Genomic DNA, 25,617 nt, shown 5'->3' on the forward strand with positions numbered 1-25,617 from the left:
GGTGTTCACCCCCCCCCCCCCAGCAACACTGAATTGGATACTTTTTGATCCTATGAGACCCTAAAAAGAGGAGCTATTGCAAATAATACTCCTGAATGTAGTACAGGGCAATACTTGCTGTCCATTAAACAGGATTTTGCTGTATGTAGGGACATTTCAGCTGTGTAATGTTGTGTTTTGTGTGTATGTAGTTTGCCAGTTTCATTGAAACAGCATTGTATGAAAACTATTAAAAAAAGTTGTAAAAAAAGAAAACCCTCTATTGAAAAGTTGCAATTTTACATCAGAGATGTAGAACTGACTATGGTTAGTAGTTATTAAGACTTGATAAGAGATAAACACCTATGGATTTTGGAAAAGTCACATGACTTTTGGTACACTACCCCACTGCTTTACATGCCTTATTGCATGGGGTAAGCTGTGGTGCACTGGGTATAGATTTGGCTCTAAATTCCCAAGGGAGCAATCAATACAGTTCATCTTTGGGAAACGCTATCGCATCCCCTCCCTGTATCAGCTGGGATAATAATTTTTCCTCAACTCCCTTATTCGGGTACCCAGTAGGGCTGACGTCAGAGTTGCGTTGCGCAGTAGAGGGCAAAAAATGGGAAGACGATTTGGGTGTGACTTAAAATCCTTGAAAATCCTTCTTTTCCTTGAAAATTTTTGCCCAATCTGGAGACTTTTTGAGTTAGAAGAGACAGGTAGGGTCTAAGCTTTCCTGTTTGGGTCAAAATTTGTTCAGTTCAGCAGTTCAGCTGGTGTAAGGACAGGTTTTAGTTATAGGGTGCTACTGGTTGTATCAGGAGGGAAAATGGGTCAAAGGTGAGGTTTCTTTCATAGAGCGAGCTTTTCTCCGAGAATGAGCCAAACAACCCTCTGTTTTCTTTGAATGCTTATAAACTAGACCCAAGTGACTTTCTGGTGGAGAAGAATTTTAAAGATTGAACTATGGGTTAGTACTTTTTTGAAGCCTTCATTCAGTGTATTTCAACATGCTTGTCAATGGGCAGCCCTAACTTCGATGTCTGACCTATTGACAGTACTGGGCATGAAATGCCAGCAATTTTGTAAAAGTTTTGAATTTTCAATTTTTCAAGTGACCTCTTACCCCAAACTCATCACACTACTCACTGCAAATCCAATATTCTGTATTCCATCATGTGTCATACTGTTATTGATAGTTTTCAAAAACATTAACTCACAAGTCATGTACTATATGAATTTCATACATGGAAATCCATTGTGCATGTTTTTTTGCCTATTTGTCTCCTGATGTAACTGAAATTCAAAAGGGTCTGAGTATCACCTAAAAAATTTATAATTTGACTTTTGGGGACTCTTAAACAAGAATTTATTTGTTTGCTTGTTGGATTACATTTCCATAAACCACCTTTTATGTTGCATAAAACACCTGGTCCAGGTTTGTATTGAAGAGTACAAGCTGTATATCCAGACAGATTTGGTTTGATTCACTCACATCAGGAAGGACCCTTACTTTTTTTTCTAACTATATATTTCTTCTTCTGGTAATGTCCAACTGCCCATGAGTCGGCAATGATTCACATGTGGTGGATTCTCTAACGTGCTCGATGTGTGGCATCTATTTAATATCTCTAGCCAAAGCTTTAAGGTACTCATTTATAACTGAGTAATGTGAGGAAATTTGTATTAAGTGCCTTTCCCAAGGGCACAACATAGGCGCAATCCAGGGACTCAAACCCAGAACCTCTGGGCTATGAGCCAAGTACCCTTACTACCATTACACAACATACACCACCTAAAGTTTACGGTTCTTTCCCACAATCTGATTGATGCCCCTTGTTTCCGGGTGAGGTCGCGAACCTGGTATATCTGATTGAGACTAATCATGTCCCTTGCTGGAGGCAGTTTTGCATGAATGCCTGCGTTCCCTCCTGTTATTCTCAGAATTCACGCCCCCCTCCCCACACTGTAACCTTGTACGCCTGTGACCTGATACTCTGTGTTGTCATAACAGTGTGTAACATGACAAGGCAAAGGTTTATCAAGATTCAGTCTGGACAAATCTAACTGGGATAAGATATTGTTTAAGCCCTCAAATTACAATTTAGAATACACCACAGTTATCTGAGTCTAGTACATACTACGTAAATTTTTACAGTCACTGTGTCTTTTTTTAGACTCTTGTTCTGCAAATTTGTGACACTATGAATTTCCAATGTTACAGTATATTACAGTTAGTACAGAATTGTTTGTTTACCTATTTGTCTATACTGGTTTGGCTATTCAGCCATGGCTGCCCAACAAGCATGTGGCTATTACACATCAATTGTTTCAATGGTGAACTTAAAGATACAAAAAACTCCTTTTCTCTCTAAATCCTTTTCTTAGGAAAGCTGATAAAATAATGTAACATTGATAGGTCCCTTGGGACAAGTTTATACGTAAGAGGGCTGGTCTTTTATACAAATTGACTTTTTGAATGAACTTTTCCATATCAATTACGATAAAGAAGTTTGTTCGTCACCTGTACGAGAAGAATCCTCGCCAATCACAGCGCCCGGTACTGCGGAGCACCTGTATCTTGGTGGTTACCGGCTGACTCTGCATGGTGAAGTCCTCAAACCCGTGGATCAGACATCCGCGACACAGGCACTCTGCTACGGCTAGCTCTGTACGGTAAACAACATGTCAGAAACTTTGCACATTTGTCAAATACACCATTGTACCAACTGCCAAATGAACATATGTAATAAGTAAACTTAGTTTGAACAATTAAAAGGAGGTTTGAAAAAGATTTTTAAACCTCCTTGGTTTGACTTTTTGACCCATTATATAGCACTTGATCTGTACAATGCTTTTCAAAAACTGAAATTGTGTGTGTGTCAGTGTGTGTGTGTGTGTGTGTGTGTGTGTGTGTGTGTGTGTGTGTGTGTGTGTGTGTGTGTGTGTGTGTGTGTGTGTGTGTTAGAGTGAGAGAGAGAGCATGTGCCGTACATGTCACTTGGCCTGTGATTAAGGCATCAAAGCTCAAACCACTGACTTTGATGAATGTCTTTCAAGTACATGTCATTTGTACTACTCAGGCTATAGATAATGTCATCAAACCCCTTTGGCAGGTAGTGCTAATTCAGCTTCACAGATGCGTGGCAGCAGCTGGTTATATCACACTGAAACACTTGTCACACCTAACTTTTGTACTAACCAGCACAGATGCCCTTAATGCTCTTGTTGATAACAAATTCCACTTTACAATAGTTCTGGAAAAATCTTGTTTTTTCTTGTTACATGTTCTGACAGTGCAGATATAGGTGGTCTTTGTGTGAAGATTACCTGAAACCTTAGGTTTTTAATCATCTACATTGTAAGTTATCAGCAATGACAAAGCGGTAACAATGCCTCCTTGTCTGCCAATCATGTTTATGTAACATAAAACGTTGTTAAATGGTACATAAACAGTGAGATATGGACTTAATGTATATGACATGAACTAAAGTATTAAATTTATAGAGCTGTCTCTAGACCTTTGAACCACGGCCACCGCTTAAACATACCCTCTGCTTGATTACAGATATCCGTTTCTACAGTTTGAACTGTCAACGATGCCTGAGGGTGTGAATGGGGAATACATGTGCCAACATAATGCATTCCTTTAAGGGTCGATGGAGCTTGTTAAGTGCTACATGTCATACTTGGTTATCTGTGCTCAAGGAAGTCATCGTTTTTCCAGTTTTGCTTTGGGAGCAGAATGGATGTAGAAGAAGTCATTCAAAAAGGTGTTGAACAGATTTTACATTTTCAAGACCTCACCTTAAGAAAACATTGTCAAATTTTCGCCCTTAGCAGCAATTGTCTTGCAACTGCAGCTTACATTTAGATTGCACATTCTAGTTTATTATCTAAAATGGAGGTAGCATTTATCAAGTTCATCCAGCACATATTATCTGTCTAATAAAAAGATAACATTTGTACGTTGCTTTTTTCCGTACATGTAAGTCTTGAAATATGCACCCGGTCTGTTGTTTTATGTCACAATTTTGGGATGAACTCTCTTGTAACAGTGAAGTTATCACACAGTGCATCATCTAGTTAAGAACTCTGTACATTTGTGTCCACTATGAACTCAAGACATGGCAAACACCTCCTTCCCCCCTATTTCAAAATCAAGTCCCTACAAATTTAAACGTAAGTGAATTTGCGGTACCTACCATCGGGAAATCTCTTGGGGTCGTAGTCTATCCTGTAGTTCCATGGACTGGAAGACCTGTGATGTACGTCCGTGCTCTTGGTGTACGCCTTGCACGGGTTACGGTGCCTGGTGGCGTTCTTCACCTGATGGTAGGGGTGGGTACCGATACAGAAAATTAAGGTCCAGTTCAGGTCCAGAGGATCAAGTCCAGGTGCGGACCTGAACCTGAATCGGTATGCGAAAACTTGTGGCTGGACGATACTCAAAACAATGGTCCATTTAGCTACAAACTTTAAGAAATATATTCAACTCCCACTGCCGTTTTAAAATCTTACAAGGCCAACTGCCTCTGTAAAATTGACTGTAAAACTTGGTGGAAATGACTTTAAACTCTACTCTACTTCTCTCATGGTATTTTCTTAGACCAGTAAGCCCCAAACGTATGAATGCCTGATCATATGATATACTTCATTTTCCAATCAGTCCAACATCCAACACCAAACTTTTTCAGGTCCGTTTTTTCCGGACCGGTTGGTCCAATGATAAAAAACGGTACCTGATGGCGTATCTTCTGCAGCGGCCTGATGAACGGACTCTCCTTGTAACCGTTGAAGAAGCGTAACTTCCTGCGGAGAGCGCTCCTGGGCGGGTCACGACACTCCTTCTTCTTCCCGCGCCGATGCCGCCCCTCTGACCCGGGAAGTCCGTGAAGCTCAAGCAAGAGCAACGCAAGGATGGAGAATACTGTGATGGCCTGAAAAAAGGGTTCAAGTGTGCGTCAAATACAATTCAATCTCAATCTAAACATGATAAAACCGGAGATTTACTTCCAAACGTCACTAGAATGATGCTTCAGTGACACTGAAGTGGCACTGAAGACTTAGAGGAGTGATGGATGTCAGTCAAAACTTCTGGAAGTAAATCTCTGTTTTTTATCCAGTTGTACCTGGATGTCTTCAATGTAGAAACTTGAATGTGCAATGATGGTGAAATGATTACATTGGACAGATGGAGATGTGTATTGCCATTGGTTTAGCCAGCATCACACCATTGACAGCAACTTTGGCTGGATTGCTGAAAGGTTGTAAAGGTCTTAAATCATCAGTGGGATGTCAAGCCTTTTTTTCTGTGCCATAAAGTAATGTCATGTTGGATGAGCCTGATTACCTGCGAAACTGGAACTGTGGGAAGTTATTGAGAGGACATTCAAATTCCATATTGCAACCAAAATGTAATCAAAAGTTGTTTATCTGTGTATCTGTATGTCTGTAAACAAACTCCATAAAATGTATTTAGCTCATGCGGCAGGGAGTAGATGGTGTACATTGTAGGTTTGGGCCCCCTGATGGCTTGTTTGGAATTGCAGGGGCCATTTATAGACTCATGATTTCCTGCAGGGTAATGCCGGTTGAACCGGTTGATTACATTACAGGGTTGTCTCATGGACGAGTCCTTCCGTCCTCGGGCTGAGATTTGCTTGTATACAGACTAAGACAAATTTTCACCCATCGGATTACTACCGGGTTTGCGTGTAAGAAGCCCCGGTAGTAATCGGATAGTTACCCAGGCTATAAAATGACAGATTTAACAAGGAAAATTAAAAACATGGGCTCCCATTAACAATCAGTGGGACAGAAGAAAATTTAATGCCGGGGACAGCTCTGTTTCATTTTGCAGGTGCAGGTGCCAATTGTTTATACCCGTGAGGTGGCAAGGTCAGCCCACTGAATCACCCCTTCGTGTTGCCCCAACAGAAAAAAAAGATCTGCCTCGGGGAGCAGAAAACACTTCAAAATGCGGCAACGTGTTTTCACGACATCGCGCTCACAAAGCCTTCTTTCACCAACTCCGTGTAAATACATTCTCGTCCATAGTGTTTGACAAGGTTCCAGTATTTAATCTTGAAGAATTGCTAAGCCGTTTGAGTGCTTCCTGTTTCAAGCACTTTTTACATCTTTTTACTTTGTTTGTCTGTCCGAGATAGCATCGTTCCACTTAAAACTGCACAGGGCATTGAAAATTGAGCCAATCTATAGCAAAACCTTTTACATACAATCAATACTTGGAAACAATGTAGCATCTGTTTCCAAGTATTGAAGGAAAATGAAAAACGCAATTGAAATAATTTAGTCTTCTTTTTGTCAGTAGCCACTTTTAACATTGTCAAATGATATCTACCTTACATGTAAACTTTGTTCTGTGTTATTATATTTTGGTACATTTCTGCACTTCATAAGGACTTCATAAGGCTTTTTTCATTGCTCAGGAATGAACAAATTTCTTTACTTTTAACTTGCCAAATACAAGGTGGTTGTGTATCACTCAAATCCACCAGTTTCAAAATAGTTTGACAAAACTTTTGCATAAAATGATCTTTTCAAAGTACATCATTCCACAAAGATAAGAGAATGGCCCAGGAACCCATATTTTAGGACATTAAAAAGACAAGAAAATTGACCTACCTTCATTTTGGTGAGTTTGCTTGGCTGGAACTGTTAGGTTTGTTGTACAGACGCAGCTCAGCGCTCATACTCGGAAGGTACGGAATCCGACGTCCAATGGGAGCAGGATCTTGTAACCCGGATTTTCCCACCGCACGCTTTGTTGTCAGTTCCAGTACTCTCCCTCAAGCCTGTTTTGTGCAATGCCGGGTACACTTTTGGGACATACCATTGCAGTATAGGGGAGGGGAAAAGGTTCTCCTTTTGACACCAATTCATAGTCAAGATGCTATCATTAATAATAATTGGTCATAAATTTAAGTAAAGGTGTTTGTTTTTGTGTACTTTGGGTCAAAACTGACTAAAAAAATTGAGTTTGGAAAGACTATTGTAAAGCCATTCCCTGCTTGTAAATGGTTTCCTCCATTGTGAAAAGTATATACATCACTCAGAATTAATATCAATGTTGATGCTTTGCCACATGTTAATTTACGTGACCAGCCGGCGTGTTTGTTTTCTTTAATCAAGTCTAAATAGCTAACCCCAGACGCCCTCATTTTAGCACCATCAACTGTCCACTAGTATTAAACCTTACAACGTGTAATTACCGGAGTCGGTTTCGTCCCGGAGTCAGTGATTTCAACTTGTTAGCATGCCGGCGCTTGTTGTAAGACAAATGTTCCGCAAAACCGGTCGGGATCGTATTTCTGACATCGGTAATTGCGTTGTTATGGCTGTCTCCTGGCCGCATGCCTTGCAGCTGTAGTTACCAGATGATTATGATAACATGTTTGATCTTTGGGGCAAAAAGAAATTAGTATTACACTTTTGAGGTCAGTTGATAGAAAACAGATACTCCTATCGAAAACCGCAGATAAGGTACAGGATGTTTTTTTCAGGTCAGGAATGGAGGTTTCTTCTTTGCTGTAAGATTTATATGTGGGGTGCAGGGAGCGTGCCCTGGATTGGTTAGTATCTGTCATCAGTCCTGAAGTTTTTGATACCCGATCGCTGCTAATTACAGGGGACTTGTCATCGCCCTAATTCATTTGGAATTTTCTCAGGGCAGAGTTTTTGTGTATGTTTCTAATAGAGCCGGTAGCCCCATGTATGGGCAAGATTCAGGTGTGAGGTGTCAAACCTCTACGTCACGTAAAAGAACCCATCACACTTGTTGAGGAAAGTAAGGGTGACACATTATGTGCTTCGTTGAGAACTTGAGCCGTAACAAAGCCATATTTCATTGCTAGGTTCATCCATTTGGTGTTATACTTTGCCACAAGCTTTCATAAACCACTAGTATTGCGAGACTGCATGTGAAACGATAAATAGATTTTACCATATCAGATACTCCAGCCATTTTCAGTGGATTCCACAGACTCACAATAGTTCACCTATATGTCTTTGAACTTAGGAACATACTAGAATCATTCAAGACAGGATGTACTTCAAGTAAGAATTGTACGGCAACTGTTTAACTTCATAGAAGGAAATAGGTTTGCTCCCAATCTCTATACATTGTTATCCACAAGACATTTAGTGTCTTTCACACGCATACACACACAGTGCCAAAGACGTTTTCCCATGACAGAAAACAGGTACTTCAATTACCAGGGTTTGTCTGCGTTCGGGAGGTGTGAAATGGACCCGCATAGAAGAGATTGTTGCCATGGTAACAACGGGAACCCTTCTGTTGGCCCCAGATGTTTTGGGACAATACTGGTGGTACAGAAATGATGAAAGAACAGCGTTGAAATACAGGACTGGTGTGATTCAAGTGATTATACCTGAGTGTATGGAATCGTAGTGTTCGAGTTGTTCTCTTACTATCAAAGGACTGTTTAAATTACAGGTGTCCCTCTGGTGTATGTTAGGAGAATAATTAGTACTCCAAGCAGATGATAAGATTGAATCAGCACTGATAACATTATTAAGTACTAGACAGTAAGTGGGACAGTGTTTTAAAGAACCAGCCTGTTAATTGCATGGTACCAGAACAATCTATGATTTTTGTATCTGATATCAGATGTACACGTAGGAAGTATATTTAGCTCAGAGATTATCTTCAAGTTGGCAACTTCTTGAATTTCAAGTATTAACATTCTGCTAAATCTACATTCTACATGTATATCAGACTTTACTATTATTACCTCCATGAAAAAATGGAGGTATAGTTTTGAGTGTGTCTGTGTGTGTGTGTGTCTGTGTGTGTGTCTGTCTGTGTGTCCGCATATTTGTGGTCATCATAACTTGAGAACCTCTTGATGGACTACGATGATATTTGGTATGTGGGTAGGGGTTGGGAAGACGAAGGTCAAGGTCAATTTTGGGCCCCCTGGTGTGTGACCTTGGTACTGCAGCGCAACTTCCGGTTTTGCTATCTCGGTGTTCTGAACATGCTATGGTCAAGATTTTTAAGTATTAGATAGCTCTTGTGCTCAGGAAAAAATTACGTAAGTTTGGGCCCCCTAGCGTCTAGTTTGGGGATAGCAGGGGCATTTTTGTCAAAAACTTCTGACGAGGATAACTCAAGAAGGGAACAACGGATATTCATCATTTTTGGTATGTAGGTACCTTAGACAATGTTGTACAAGATTAAATACAAATTATGCAAAATAGGAGTACATTTGCATAATTAATGAGGATATTATATCATGGCAGTTTTTTCAATGTATCTCTTGTTCTGGATGTGATATGGTCTTGACATTTGGCTGGTAGATAGCTTGCAGTGTCATGACAAAGTGGGGCAGGTTTCAGCCCCCTAACATTTAATTTCGGAACTGCAGGGGCGTTTTTGTCAAGACATTCTAAAGAGGATAACTGCAGAAAAAATTGATGGATTGGCATCATATTAGGCATGCGGGTACCTTAGGCAAAGATGTTCATAATAATATACATTTTATGCGAATTAGGACCTAATTTGCATAATTAATGAGGAAATTGTATAATTCCATTGTTTTCAATAACTGGACTTCAATAAATGTAACACATGTTAAGTATGATGGGTGGAATATAAGCAGATACCAAATATGGTAATGAGGAACTTATTTGCATAATTTATGTAAAAATTTCAAAAACGCTTTATGATTAATAATGGGAATTTTATAATTGTGACATGTGTACGTTAGTCAATGATGAACAATACCATGCATAAATTATGTTAATGTGTTAGTCAATTGCATGAAATTTACGAAAGCTCTAAATTTTCATGGAGGTATGAGGTCGCCGAACTCTAGTTAGAACAAGTGCTATCTACCACTGAAAAATCATGACCACTACATGTCCATAACTCGAGTTATCAAACCTGGAAGTACCACTGCAGTACTGTTACAAGCTGCTAGGGGGTCCAAAATCCAATAATTTTTGGTCTCATTAAGAGTAACCCACATTACAAATATTGATACAATCAATGCAGCCATTTTTTAGTTATGCTGGTATTCTGCACACAAATAAAGAAACAAACAAACACTACCCAAAATATTACCTTCTTGGAGAAGTTGATTAGATCTTTCCCTGATGAAATCATAGTGTTTGAGATTTTTTGATACTATCAAATGAAAGGTGCCCCCCTCCCCCGGGTGTCTAGTAGTACCAATTACTTATAATAGATCCAATCAGCACTGATTATATCATTAGTACATGTACTACTAGTTAGACAGTAACTGGGCCTGTGTCTAAAACCACCAGCCTGATAAATGTATGGCAACAAACAAAAAATGCACAAACAACAAAACAAGTTTTAATGCCCAAAAGCAACACAAGTTTTAGTAATCATGGTTTATTGATTGACATTTGCATCTCATGTCAATAGTGGTTTAAGGGTATGGACGACTCATAAACAGCTGATAGTATCAAAATTTACAGTAAGAGTAGACTTAAGTTTAGTGTTTCCTTGCCCAGAAGAAAGTAATATATGATGCATAATTTGATTTAGTGAATTTATAATTTTGTACATGTACATTCCCACTGCTTGGACCCTTTGAACCAGGTGTACAACTGTATTATCTTTTTTGTCCTATGTTGTGTTGTTATTTTGTCTAGTGGTGTCTTTAAATTAATATAAGCCTGACTGTGCTTGAGTGGGGGCACCACTATGTTTTGTACTGTATTAATGTTGCAGTTGCTGATAGTTACAAGAGGAATCTTTGTCTGTTGTGCTTTGAGTTGCTCACTAATCTGATGTGTACACAATCTTGTTGACAGACCCCATTTTGATTGGGATACTTTCTATTCTTGGCTCTTACATGTACATTGTATTATGTGTAGCACATAATTGGCTGCATGGATTTGACATTGGCTTCTGGACAGACCCTGCTTTCTTGCTTTTGAAACATCAGGAACAAGTGGCCATGGCAATTTTTAGACCAAACACCACACATGTACGGATACAAGAAGGAAAAAAATAAATTAAAGCTTTCCAACTTGTGCTTGTAAACAATTGTGCTTCGGAATCCACTGTTTTTGTCGTGAAGAGTTATCTGAGAAATTTTCTAGCCAGGAAATAGTTTGGAAACTTCACTTGACCTACAGTCAAAACTGCTCAAGCCAGAAGACCACTCATGAGGACCAATAAAATCTGATGTATGTGGACAGGTGGTCACAGTTCTAGTCTTAATGCTTGTGTCCATGGGAAAATTTATAAATTTAGGGACCACCAAAAACTTGTCACATTGGCCAGGTGGTCCTTCTGTAGAGGCTGTCATTTGTACAAGTTTGACTTTGTTTTTGGCCCCTTTATGTCCATCTCAGTTTTCGGAGACGTGCATGGTTTTTGTCTCTTCTGTGCGTCCCGTGGCTGAAAGGTTGAGGTCAGAAAACAGCTGATAACCCAAATTCATGTCCACAGCCTTATCTTATTCTCTGTCCAAAAACTGGTTCAAGGCCATGCAGCGAGAGGGATTCTATGTCAAGCTAACTCTAAATCTATTTTCAATTAGAGCAGTAAGGTTTTCTTTCTCTCTCTCTCTCTCTCTCCCTCTCTCTATCTCTCTCTCTATCTATCTATCTATCTAATATCTAGCTATCTATCTAGCTATCTATCTCTATCTATCTCCCTCTCTATCTTTTTCCCTTTCTGTCCCTGGCTTTATTTCTCTCTTTCTCTTCTCTCTCTCTCTCTCTCTCTCTCTCTCTCTCTCTTTCTATCTCTCTCTATCTCCCTATCTCTCTGGCTTTATCTCTCTCTCTCTCTCTCTTTCTATCTATCTCTATCTCCCTATCTCCCTGGCCTTATCTCTCCCCTTCTCTCTCTCTCTCTTTCTATCTCTCTCTATATCTCCCTATCTCTCTGGCTTTATCTCTCTCTCTCTATCTCCCTATCTCTCTGGCTTTATCTCTCTCTCTCTCTCTCTCTCTTTCTATCTATCTCTCTCTATCTCCCTATCTCTCTGGCTTTATCTCTCTCCTCTCTCTCTCTCTCTCTCTCTTTCTATCTCTCTCTATCTCCCTATCTCTCTGGCTTTATCTCTCTCTCTCTCTTTCTATCTATCTCTCTCTATCTCCCTATCTCTCTGGCTTTATCTCTCTCTTTCTCTCTCTCTCTCTCTCTTTCTATCTCACTCTCTCTCTATCACCCTATCTCTCTCTCTCTATCTCCCTATCTCTCTATCTCTATCTCCCTATCTCTCTGGCTTTATCTCTCTGTTTCTCTCTCTCTCTCTCTCTTTCTACATTATCTGTCTATCTCTGTCTCTTAGTATTGATGAAACAGTGTCAGGTAACGTAGCAAAATCAACATGAAGCCAATTGATATTTTGCCCTAATCAGGCAAAAGCATTTCACAATTTCATGTCACCACATCCCCCCCACCCCTAAGCTTCCTCGCTAGCCTTTGATGCTTGATACGGGTCCTGGTTTGTCACATTGAGAGAACAGATAAAGATTTACAGCTGGAAAGAATAAGAGATTCACCACAGACCTCATTTCCTCTGAACATCAACATAAAAGATAACCTTACATGACTGTATTTAACTAAATAATATAATAATATCGGGTGTATTTGCAGCCAGTGCCACAGGCAGGTACCCAATGTGTAGGGTAATGAGGCTGTTTAACGTGTTCGAGACACCTCCTCGAGCACGGGACCCCCGTTTTACGTCCCTCCCGGAGGACGATTTCGTGGAAAGCTTCGTGAGGCTACAGCAATCCGGACGTCCTTGGTTGGTCTCCCATCCAAGCACTGTCCGGACCGCGCGTTGCTTAACTTCCGAGATCGAGGGATCGGGTGTACCAACGCGCCACGCGGCCGTAGCAAAAGGCCAAACATTATCAAGATGATGACATATGATAGTTATCTGATTCAGACAAACGTGCACAACTGGCACCTGAACCCTTGTTGAGAAATTCCTGATTCATGATTAACTCTCTCAGAGTTGTTTGTACAGTATTTTATTATCCAGTAAACCACCTCATGGCATAACACATTATTTTGTGAAGAGTACAACCTACATATTTCTTAAGATTTAATTGATCCACATTAACACTGGGAATAGGAACCTACTCTTTTTGGGAAGTGCGGCTGGCTCTTTCAAAATGTGAGGTGTGGCTCTTCTCATACACAGGACCTCCATTTAACATCCTATCTGAGGGATGTCCCTAACTGAAGCTAGGTACTCAATATACACCTGAGTGAAGTGATGAAATCCGTGTAAAGTGCCTTTTGCAAGGAGCAATATTGGAGCGTGTCATGATTAGAACCCAGAGCCTCTGGGATTTGGGCCAAACCCCTACCAATTCACCACCTTAATGCCACAAAGGAAACTTGTGTCAAATGCCTTTCCCAAGGGAACAACTTCAGTCTGAGTGTGTGTAGCTAAGCCCTTTATTATAGCCACAGGCTAGTTGGGCAACCCTTGTTGTGTGTGCTGAACAGCGGAGCCAATAAGCTCAAGTAAATAGATAAATAAGAAGACTTGTTGTAATTCATTCTACTATCATCCTGGTTCTTTCAGGCAGCGACAACCACTGGCTGCAGCCCCAGCAGGTGTTTCCCATCATCCTTTGCCTGTGCCAGTTGCTGGATGACACCAGTGCATTGTGGGAGGAAGTTGACGGTGATGAGTCCATCAGCAGGACAGCACAGATCAGGACTCTGACTCTGACAGCGCTGAAGAAAATACAGCACATCTTGCTTGAGCTGTTGTCATCTGGTATATTTGTGCATATTACACACTTGCCTGGTATCCATTCTTAATCCTTCTAGCTCCTAGTACAATGCTAAACTTTTTTCCAACACAAAGGTAAATTACACAAGTCAAATTTTCAACGACCGCTATCGCCTTCTTCATGATCAATGCTGATGACCAATCACTTCAGAATGTAAACTCATGAGAGTTACAGACAAGTGATCTTATACACATGATTTTGTGGATACAAAATGTATGTGTCTGATCATCAGCAATAGGCCAAAAGTGCCAGGAAGTTTATATAGCCCTCCGTCTCTGTTCAGTGATGGCTGGAGTGCCCTGATGTATATGGCCTCCATATACAAGTTTGGAAAATCCATAGTGTATGTCGTAGAATTCCAATGTCAATTTCAAAAGGGCCAGAGCTATTTAGCTGGAAGAGTAGCATTGATGCTTGATTTTGACTGAATTTTCAAATTTTTCATTTCAGAATCATCAAAGTATGAAAAGCTGATAGCCTGGTTACACAAAAAGCTACAGTTGCTAGGTAAGTAATATACATCATAAATGTTCTTGTACAATGTAAGATATAGTCCTATAGCCTTTTAGAGGCCATAGGAGTAGTGGATTGGAAGGTGAAGCCCATCCCTCTCCACTGCCTTTTACTTCCCCAACTGAAGCCAGGTATCCACTTTTGCACCTGGGTGAAGTGAGAAAGGTCAATGTTAAGTGCCTTTCCCAATGGCACAACATCAGTGGCATCAGAGGATTCGAACCCAGGACCTCAGGGTTCTGTGGTGAAAACACTAACCATTACACCAGTACATGACGCAACACAGTCTCATGGATAGGAATGTTACATACTGTGACAAGTATTGTTAATTCTTCTTAGAATGATGACTTAATCAGTAAATGAACAAAAAGTATTTAAGCTATCTTTAAACTGTCACTTGATCCATCAGGGTTATTTTACAAGAATGTTGACAAGATATCTCCCAGCATATTTGGTTTCATGATACCTTCGCTGAACAAACGAAAATTGGACGCAATTTATCGCCATCGCTGCGGGCAGTACGTAAAGAACAGTGCGCCGGTTTCTGTACGCGGCCAGGCCGTCACGCTGGTTTGTTCCGATGTTTAGTCTATGAAGGCGTTACGATGTTTATGCGCCCTCGGGCTTTCCTCTGGAAGGAAGGATACAAAAGTTCCTTCCATTCCTGCATTGTCTACACACATACCCACCTGTACATCTCTATCATTAAGTATGGTTTACACTTTAAAAAGAGATTAATTGTTGTGGAATGTAAGGAATTATTCGTGACTATAGACAATGGTTACAATCGCAGGCTTGTTTTCTGGAAAGTTAAACACATTAATCATCCTATAGAGGTGACCCTATTACACGGGCAAAAGTTTGAAACTTGAGAAAATCTAAATAGCCCTGCCTGTACAATGTGTTAGGCTTCTTCACTCAGGCTACATTGGCATTACGAGTTTCTATATATACTACCGGTATTTAATGATATTAATAGTAGTACTAGTAGTTACTGTAGTTGTCCACTTTCTAATTGATGAATCTAGAAAGAATCATTAAGATGGTACTGATTATTCATTTTTAGGTTTAAAAGAAAGAATAGATAGCTGGGTATGAGAGAAAAGGCATCTATTTGAACCTCCTTGGTTCTATGGTTAAGTCTAAAGAAAAGTCTTTATTAATTTGTTTTTAAAGTTGAAGGAACTAAAACCTACCCCCAAATTTGTCTGTAAGACCACTAGTGTCCGTACAGTAGTGTCCATACCCCCAGCAGTGTTTGTACTGCCTGTATCAGTTATGAGCATTGTCATGACAAGTACTTTCCTTCACCTTTAGGGGTTTTTTGCCTTGCCATTAATGTTAGCAAACTAAATTTCATGGCTTGTTTAATCCTTTAACAGATTGGACATGCAGGCTCCATGTGTTCCCATTGCTACAGCTGGGGTTGCCACAGCTGAAAAAGGTTGGACATCTTTTTATAGAATTAAAATTGACATTCAAGTCATCTATAATGTATATGAAGAGACCAATTTTTTTCTGAAGTAATGATATTATTTGAAATAATTGTATTGTTGTTGTTGATTTATCTAGGAAGCACCAGACGTTATGTTTACTATCTGCAACCTTCCCAAAACAGACTGGCTTCCATTGTCAGACACTCTGTATGGTAGGTACAAGGAACTCTTACTACCCTTTTTCATTTATGAATGCAACTTTTAGATTTTGAAAAGTTTTAAAATGTGGGCACTTATAAAACCTTGTAATTCCATCTATTTGAAGGGTGCAGGAAAATGAGCACATCATATAGATTTTATGATATCTTATTCTAACTTTGCAAACTTCTAAGTCTTCATGTGGTATATGTGAAATTGTGCATTTTTAGTTTAGAGGAACATTGTATGCTTAAGTGTTATTTGATATACAGTACGATCACGTCATGTACCTCACAGTGATTGACACAGTATACTAAATGGTATGTACTGGAATTGACTTGAATGGCAAGTGATGACAAATAGAGTTTGATTTCAGCTCCAGGTACAGGACTGGTGGCCATGTTGGAGTGTTGTCGCATATCTGCAGAGATGGCTCAGCTCATGACCGAGGTAAGCAGTTCCAAAAAGAAATGCTAGGTGGCCCAAACCTCTGCCACTTAATCCCTGCCCCAACAGCTACCAGGAATCTATAGGTTTCCAGGTTTCTTCAAGACCGTTTATACAAGGGCGGTTATACCGGCTATATAGATACAGATACAGAACCTAGTACCCACATACCAAATATCAACAACACAATACATCCAGGACATCTCAAGCACATTACACATGCCATGATTTCAAACATACATGTACAAATGCTGCCAAAAGCACAACCTAAAGCTAAGCTAAGCTAGGCAAAGCTACATGTAGAATTTAGTTTTCAAATTGGTATGATTATTAATCATTGTAGATCCTCGTTGGTTCCAAATTTCTCTGTATTATATGAATGCTGATATACTCTATGCACAATAACAATATGCCCATTTATCATTGTTGTGTTTCCCATTCTCTATCAGACTGTGACTGTTGATGTTGAAGATGCCTCCCAACTTGTGCTGTTCCAGAAAGGTTTGACCGTGGCTCTTACCCAGGTAAACCCTGAAGCAGATGTACAGAGGTGTTTTTACAATGTAGTGTCGTCTGCCACTTTGCTCAGTTTGTATGTTTTTATGATAGTGATTTTTTTGTGTGTTTGTACGAGTGCCAATCAATAAATCAATAAGTTATCGTCCTCACCCATGAATAAGGTGCACAACTTTTGGGGCATAGTTTGCTCTGCTGAAGAAGATGCCCACTTTTTTTTTTTTGTCGAAGCACAACGGAATTCCTCATGCAGCATTTAGACAAATTGAATGTCTTTTGTAGATTTCATGGGGAACATTAGTTTACAGCTTTGATCACAGTCCTATGGCTTGTTTTTCTCACCACTTATCTTGATTTCAAAAAGGTGATGTTGAAGAATGATCACAATGAAATCTGGTGGACATAGATAAAAAGTTCATCCCCCCCTCCTCCATCTACTGCAGGTCCTCCCCCAGTGTGTGTGGCAGGAGTGGTGCCATGTCATACAGGCACTACAGCAGCTCATCAGGGACGGACTGGTGGTCCTTCCTGGTCAGCAGGGGAAACACTTCCAGGGCTTAGAAGGTACTCTGTGTGTGTATGTGTGTGTACGTACTTTTGCATGTGTGTGTTTACTCTCTGTGCATGTGTGTATGTGTGTGTGTGTGTGTGTGTGGGCATGCATGTGCATGTGTAACCAATTGCTTAGAAAAAACATTAAAAAAACTCATTGATGTTTCTATCTTAGCATTGTACAAATTTAAAGTACAGATTAGCAATGATTGTACAAACCTGTCTGTTGATGAGATCTTTTCATTGATCATGAGATACAGTATTATATTCAGCACTATTGCCAACCCATACAAAAGTCTATACAAAAGAATGCCTGAAGTGATTGTGCAACCCTCTAGTGTATAGCCTTCAAGTTACTAAATGTCTGTGTCCAAGTTACTATAGTTCCTAAGATTTAAGTGCCTTTCTCCTAGATGCTCTACAAGTGGAACTCAGCACCTCCCAGCAACTGTCAGAGGTACTGCAGCTGATGGCCAGTCCCTGGACTGAGACATGGGTGACTCCAAGTGTCTGGGTACATGTGGTCAAGAACTATGTAGCCACTATTCAGGTATGCTTCATCATATTGTGAGACATACAATTTGAAAGTATTTCATATAATTTGTTTTCATACAAATTAACAAGGTAATGTATTATAATGTCTAATGAATGTGCATCAATTTTTTTAAATTTTAAGGCCATGTTGATTTGATTAAATAGATGACATCCGTGCACGCATCAATTTTCATTCGTTTCCCCTGTAGAAACGTTTTCGACCATACTGTATGATGTATTTACATGTATAATTTTTATGTATCTTCTTGCAAAAGATATTGATATTGAAAGAGAATAGTAATGCCATAGCCAATTCAAAAGCCAATTTGAAAGAAGATGTGAAAGAAAGAGAAATGAAGAATCTAATATTTGGTACTATGCTCTGTGTTTAGCCATTTCTTCAACCTTCCTGACCTGAGCCTAGATTTCATAAGGAAGGAAATTATTTTTTGGCCAAACATTTTTTTATTCATCACATCAGTTTTATGAATCCCAGATGTCATCCATGATAAAATCACATGACCTGACTTCAAAATAGATACCCATGCCATGATTTCATTTACTTTCTTTGTCTTTTTAAACTATGTTTTTTCTACTTTGTAAGTAGCCTTTGACACAAAATTTGTATTAGTTATTGGGCAAGGCAACAGGAAATGGTTTAATTTCTTAATTGCTTTATTCTCCTCAACCAACAGGAACTGCAGCAGTCAGTTATCCAATCAGACAGCCCACCTGAGGCACAGCTGCCCTTGATTGGCCAGCTCTTCTGCCACTGCTGTTCAGTCATAACTGTTGCACCTGGTGAGGTCTGTCAGCAGCTTTTTGTATTGGCCCTGGACATGCTGACAATGTGTCAATCACTTTCCACATCAGCCAATGAGGAGGTGGCACTGAGAGAGAAGGAGGTGCTCAGAGAAGAGATAGCTGGGTTGGAGCTCTATGGAGGACTCAAGAGGACACTGCAACTGAAACTTGATGGAATTGGACAGATATAAATGTCATTTGGCATAGGAAGATTTATTTATTTGTTTATTTGAACTTTTGTTTATGCATGAGAAGCTCAAAGTCACAGCTTTTCATTGAGGTCATGAGGGAAGAGGGAAGGGTCAAAACAGATTATATCATACAAATTTCTACTTGAATACATCTATGTAGATATATATATCATTACACATATGTGGTAAAAAATACATTATAGCAAAGTATCCACACTGACAATCATTGGATCATCCTCATTAGTGATGGGGGCAGTGCCGAAGTCGCGCGGTGGAAGCCGAGTCCCAGCACTGGCTATAAGGGCGGGTGGGTGGGGAAAGAAAAGCGCTTCCCCTCCTCACAACGCTCTATCCACTTTTCCCACTCGCTACAGGTCGGCCCCACTTTGCTCTTCGGCACTAGTATTATGGATTTCTCCAGATGAAAGCCAGTATGGATTATACACCCGTCTTACATAGTGTTATTCATCCGCTCTTTCTTTCATTGTCACCTGTTCATGTGCCAGGTCTGCCCCACCTTGCACTTCTGAGCTGCGGATGTCTCCGGGAGAATGGCAGAAGGGATTATGCACGCCGCCTTATATGGTATTATTTGATCACATGATTTCGGCTGACCAATGATCGTGCAGTGTGAATAGCAAAGTATCCACACTGACAATCATTGGATCATCCTCATTAGTGATGGGGGCAGTGCCTCCGTCGCGCTGGCTCCTCCCAATGTCCTGCAATAGGCATAATCACTGCTTTCCCATACTTTCACATGAAAGTATCTCTCCCCATCCTCATTATCCCCTTCCTTATTATCCCCATTCTTATCCCCTTACTCAATCGATCATCATGCACCGCCACCACCGCACCCGTGCTTTGCGAACCCATGTAGACAGGATTGGCTGCACTGTTCCTCGGCCAACTTCCTAGTTTGAGATGTATTGTTGCCATCTCAGTCTCAAAATGCTGAATGGCAAATAACCCCTCTGGTCTGCAGTGTCAAAGTATTTCTCTTATCTTTCTGTAATTGTTTGCCAAGTTTCTGCACTATACAATACCGTAGAAAGCACACACGCATTGCACCTATGCATTTTACTTCCCAGCTTAGTGTGTCTGGCTTTTCATACGTTTTATACAGGTAGCAGCTCCAAGCCTCATTCTGTTCCTAATTTAAATGCTTCTACCCTTTCTTTTGTTGGCTGTGATGCCTAGGAGAACCTCTTGCAGATTTCCCTATCTAATTTCAGTATCGCTGCTCCATTTTGGTCAATTCAAGTATCATTACTTCTATTTTCTTCTTACTTATACTTAGCCCAACTGAATTCCCATTTACTGAAAAGTCTTCACTGAGGAGAACCAGGTCATCTGCCAAGTCTGCGTGTTACCATACTTGTGCCCTTAGGAAAGGCACTTTATACGGCTTTTCTCAGGTGAAAATGAGTACTTAGCTTCGGCTAGGGCCGTCACTCAGATAGGACGTTAATGGAGGTCCCCTGTCTGGGGATGGCCATATCCCGGGCACGTCAAAGAACCCACCACACGTGCGCTGTGAGTGGTTCAAAACCTACAGTTGCCACACCTGGGGCAATTACTGTCGTATTGAGGTCACTTTAGTGGCGCCAAATGGCAGCTCGCTCCAAACCCTTGCGATTGAGTCCGGCCTATTGTAAGCTTCTCGCACATCAATCCCTGGCTGCCAAGAGAGAGTAGTCGGCCTACCCAATACTAAAAATGACAAGATAACAGTAACCATAACAGGTCCAAATCCTCGAACTGCCCACGTCTGAACCATGGTATTCTCTAATCTCATAACCCCGTCTATTACAGGTCCACCGAGGAGTAGTGACAAGATACGTTCTTACCTAATACATGACACGTTAAGACACTAAGCCATTCTGAGAGTTCTCCAATATGTAGTCTTACAGCACACTCCCTCCCATTGCGAATTCCTTTATCACACATGTTAGTTTCTCTGGAATACCATAGTGTAAACTTGTACGGCGATCACAGTGTAGGCCTGTGGACTATCATTGGCCTTTCGAAGTCCCCTTATGCGGTGAATGGTGAGAGGTTTATTACGGGCAACCTAGTTTCCAACATTTGTCCCAAGACCCATATCTAATATACCTTGCTCACCATGCAATTAAACATAGGCACATTCAACAATCCCAGATCACTCTTCAATACGTGCACTCTGCAATGCAACCGATGAGGACTTTTTCCCTACGTTAAGTCCTCACAGAGCCGAGTGAACTTCTAGTCACGAGACACTGTGTCCCTTTTACGTGATCGTGCTTCCCAAGTCACGTGCACCTTGAGTTCTTAGTCATCAAATTTGAAGTTTGGTGGAGCGGCCGTATTGATGCTCATGATCTCAAATTCCCTTGCATTGATCTTCAATCCGACAGTCTCCATGACTGACGTCTATTGTCTCGTTACTTGTTGTAGCTCCTCTTCACTATTCTCTATAAAGGCGATATACGATGTCGTCAGCAAAGATTTAATGACCTCTGAGCTCCTGAGGTTGTGACCTCCTACGTAACAATAAAATATGCATATATACAGACCTCACTCCCTCTGTGAAGTCATCGGCGCCATGTTGGATCACAACACATGCTCGTACAGCACACGACGATGTCATTGTTTAATTTAATTAACCTCCAATGTGGTCACCGGGGAACTCATATCTTAATTACCATGACACACCTGCATCGTGGCGCCTGCCCAAGTCTATCAGCTGATACCCCTGGGTATACACCTCGATACCAATTGTATCAATCCTGCCATTGCCAAATTGCTCACCTAACACACTAAATACGTCTATTTCATTCACGTAGCCCTTATATCCATCATATGAATGCCGGCACGGTCGCCGACACTTTCATCCACGTAAGCCTATGGTGGATGACTTGCCTCCTGCACGTAACGCCTGTGAAACTCTTGTCTCACGTTCATTACGTACCACATATCTTGTGCGACGTGAGATTATCCAACCTCTGCACACCCGGTGTGATAAAACTGATATAGCGTCCCAGACGCAATATATCCAATCTCAGCACACCCAGTGTGCTCGCTGCAAACTGCCATAGTCAAAGCTAAGGCCTAAGCAGCAACATAACTTACGTCCCAGACGTAAGATATCCAATCTCTGCACACCCAGTGTGCTCGCTGCAAACTGCCATAGTCAAAGCTAAAGCCTAAGCAGCAACATAACTTACGTCCCAGACGTAAGATATCCAATCTCAGCACACCCAGTGTGCTCGCTGCAAACTGCCATAGTCAAAGCTAAAGCCTAAGCAGCAACATAACTTACGTCCCAGACGCAATATATCCAATCTCAGCACACCCAGTGTGCTCGCTGCAAACTGCCATAGTCAAAGCTAAGGCCTATTAAAGCAGCAACATAACTTACGTCCCAGACGCAAGATATCCAATCTCAGCACACCCAGTGTGCTCGCTGCAAACTGCCATAGTCAGAGCTAAGGCCTAAGCAGCAACATAACTTACGTCCCAGACGCAAGATATCCAATCTCAGCACACCCAGTGTGCTCGCTGCAAACTGCCATAGTCAGAGCTAAAGCCTAAGCAGCAACATAACTTACGTCCCAGACGCAAGATATCCAATCTCAGCACACCCAGTGTGCTCGCTGCAAACTGCCATAGTCAGAGCTAAAGCCTAAGCAGCAACATAACTTACGTCCCAGACGCAAGATATCCAATCTCAGCACACCCAGTGTGCTCGCTGCAAACTGCTGTAGTCAGAGAACGCCCGGCGTAAGGGGACCAACAGCAAAGCAGCCGACGTCACGAGCTGGTTTCTTCGAGCAGTATTAACTCAATCAACCAGGTGCATACGTGCGCCACGTGTGCACAATCTACCGACGTCCCATCCACATGCAAATTTTATGGCGGCGCTCTCTGCTCCTGTAGGATGGTAACTCTGGCGACAAAATCGCTGACTCAGGCTGTGAGTTATTGTGGTAGCTGTCGTTGCCATGATTCCCATGTCCGTCTGCCTGCTTGGGTTGTCGTCGTTGTTCTCATGTTGCCGTCGTTGTCCTCTCCTCTATGAAATAATTGTCGACTTCTGTGAAGATCTACAGTTTGATAACGACATAAGAACACCACACGTTAGACTTTGCTGCATTCCGCTCAAATGCAGCGCTACCCCCAACCCAAGCAAGCTTCCGCCACGCGAAGCTAGATCGGGCAACGTCGTGGACGCACGGGAAGCTCGACTTGAATTGTCCACCCAGCTACAATACTGAATACGTGATAAACCCACCCGGAGACCCAAATCTAGACAGCACACTACCTCAGAAATGCAAATCAGCCCCATGTGCGCCCACCATCCACATTCTCGCCGACAACTCAAACGTGGAACAAATTGACAGCAAAATGCGAAAAAGACAATTCCCTGCACAAAATGTTACCACTGCGACACCCCAAACCTTTCAGGTGGAAACTGTGCTAAACTCTGCTTCATCAGTACACGTGGCGTAGGGTTTCTCTAAACTGCTGCCAACACGACCCTGCTTGTGTCTTCTTGCTGCGGATGTCTCCGGGAGAATGGCAGAAGGGATTATGCACGCCGCCTTATATGGTATTATTTGATCACATGATTTCGGCTGACCAATGATCGTGCAGTGTGAATAGTGGTATATGGTTTGTGTCCCTTTGTTTTGTTGCTTTAAGCAACCTCCTTGCTTTAAGAGTTACGTTACAGAAGTGAGAGTGGAGAGGTACACATGGCTAGTGGTAGTCTTTTCCAGACATTAATGATTAAGTCTACAGTAACCTATCCATTTCCAGTCAATTCCAATGTCATAGACTTCAAGGAAATCAACAGTCAAATCAACATGGCCTTATGGTCAGAAACTGTAAGATGACAGGATCAATATAGGTTGACTTTCATATTCAAAATTTTTAATAATTGAAAGGCCATGTTGATTAAATTATATGGATGACATCCTCTGGGAACCATAAAACTGACGCAAAATATGCCATACATTGTAGCATATTGCTCCCTGTTGAATATGCAAATAAAGGCTTGATTTGCATATTTGTACCTCAGGCGATTTACCTGTACTTCCTTTCTATGAGTAATTTGGTTATTTGGAAAAAAAATGAAAATAATTTGTCATCTATTCTTGACTTATCCTTTTGGCCATCTAACATACTAAGATACAGCAGATAAGTTGCAATTCTAAAGAAAATTGCAAGTCGTCTCAAAAACAGACTACGTTCTCACTGCAGCTTCACTGCAGTTCCAATGGTAGTCGCCAGGAGGCACACGTGTTAAGCATGCCTTCGTTGGTTTTCACTCTGCCAATTTGGTAACGTTAATTTCCGGTGTTAATTTGAAGGAAAGCTATTATTATGTCAAATCTGTCTCATAATTAGGCACAGGTTTTTCACATAGAATGAAAGTCATATTCAGGAATTATTCGCCAAAATGACAAGTCGTCAAAAAGAGACAAATATTTCATTATAGAATTGAGAAAACCCTTATATAGCTAGTACTTTTACATACATTTCACCATTATGACTTTCAAATAAGCAAGAAGGACAAGCAAGTTGAAATGAAGGCAGTGATTGGATAGCATTGAATACGTCACCGTCCAGAATCGTCCAATGGGATGGCAGATCGCCAAAGTATATTAGATCACAAGGCACTTGTGCTTGACTGCTAGGCGGAAATACTACAAACAACCAGCACAGGTGAGTTGGGCATTTTTTTCCGTTACCTTTTAGTACGTGTTCAAATATCGTTGACAAACCTTTAAGAAAATAGTTTTGTGTAGATGAATAATCATAGAACTGCCATAGCATCGCAAAATCTCTGGGATTCATATGTATGACGTTTACCCGTACTTGACTCGACAGGCAATCGGTTTTAGTGTCGCAAGAAGGCAGGTTCTCGGCCTCACCCAGAAAGAAACAAGAGACGCAACTCATTGAGGCATAAACGTAAACTACATGTATTGAGCCTTTATGAATATCAACCAAAACTCAAATCATTACTTTGGCGGCGACTTGTTTTTTTTTAATCGGTAGGTAGCCGCTAGGGGGGCGGGGCGGGGGTGATATATGCCACTTCTTACTGGGCTCAAGAGCTATCTAACACCCCAAAATCATGACCACAGCTAGTTCAAAACAAGATATCAAAACATGAACTTCTGTAGCAGTATCAAGTAGGGCCGCTAGGGGCCCAAAATCTAAATCATTTCTAGCGTTCGTCAAACCCCTCTATTATTCTAACACACCAAGTCTGAAACCAATCCAACCCAGACATTCTTGAGTTATCTTGTTGACACACGCACAAATTACGGGTACTCGACGCCACAGTCACAACATTTACGGGTACTCGCCGCCAAGGTCACAACATTTACTGGTTCTCGCCGCCACACAACAACGTGGTGTCAGGGGGCGGCGCCCCTGCCCACTGAGAAGCCACAAACAACCTGCACCTGCATCTGCACCTGCACCTTGGAAAATGACCCCCTCCCCCAGTGCCTGAGCCCTCAACAAAATGAGGTTGGCGCTTAAAATAAAGAAGACCTTTAAAAGTGAAAATATAACCTCCATGAATATTCCATCGCGGTAATAAGCTCCTAAAACAATAATAGTACGTAGTATACGTAGTCTAAGATTGGTGATGT

At 41.2% G+C, this 25,617-nt stretch overlaps 2 protein-coding genes across 2 annotated transcripts in view; one reads left to right on the forward strand and one right to left on the reverse strand.

Moving 5' to 3' along the window:
- LOC118420904 (interleukin-17D-like) overlaps positions 1–6,842 on the reverse strand; it is a 9,157-nt gene extending 2,315 nt beyond the window's left edge. The window contains exons 1-4 of the mRNA XM_035827972.1: positions 6,634–6,842; positions 4,728–4,925; positions 4,191–4,314; positions 2,510–2,654 (exon numbers count right to left, since the gene is read on the reverse strand). Coding sequence (XP_035683865.1) covers positions 2,510–2,654; positions 4,191–4,314; positions 4,728–4,925; positions 6,634–6,639 — 473 coding nt within the window. The 5' untranslated portion in view covers positions 6,640–6,842. The remainder of the gene's footprint in view (positions 1–2,509; positions 2,655–4,190; positions 4,315–4,727; positions 4,926–6,633) is intronic.
- The window catches only part of LOC118421208 (gem-associated protein 4-like), a 34,353-nt gene extending 15,258 nt beyond the window's left edge, over positions 1–19,095 (forward strand). Inside the window, exons 11-19 of the mRNA XM_035828370.1 lie at positions 13,563–13,760; positions 14,227–14,283; positions 15,672–15,733; positions 15,862–15,937; positions 16,300–16,373; positions 16,820–16,894; positions 17,330–17,450; positions 17,852–17,988; positions 18,668–19,095. Coding sequence (XP_035684263.1) covers positions 13,563–13,760; positions 14,227–14,283; positions 15,672–15,733; positions 15,862–15,937; positions 16,300–16,373; positions 16,820–16,894; positions 17,330–17,450; positions 17,852–17,988; positions 18,668–18,967 — 1,100 coding nt within the window. The 3' untranslated portion in view covers positions 18,968–19,095. The remainder of the gene's footprint in view (positions 1–13,562; positions 13,761–14,226; positions 14,284–15,671; positions 15,734–15,861; positions 15,938–16,299; positions 16,374–16,819; positions 16,895–17,329; positions 17,451–17,851; positions 17,989–18,667) is intronic.
- The last annotated feature ends 6,522 nt before the right edge of the window (positions 19,096–25,617 follow it).

This window comes from Branchiostoma floridae, chromosome 8 (assembly GCF_000003815.2).
Source record: "Branchiostoma floridae strain S238N-H82 chromosome 8, Bfl_VNyyK, whole genome shotgun sequence".
Classification (NCBI taxonomy): domain Eukaryota; kingdom Metazoa; phylum Chordata; class Leptocardii; order Amphioxiformes; family Branchiostomatidae; genus Branchiostoma; species Branchiostoma floridae.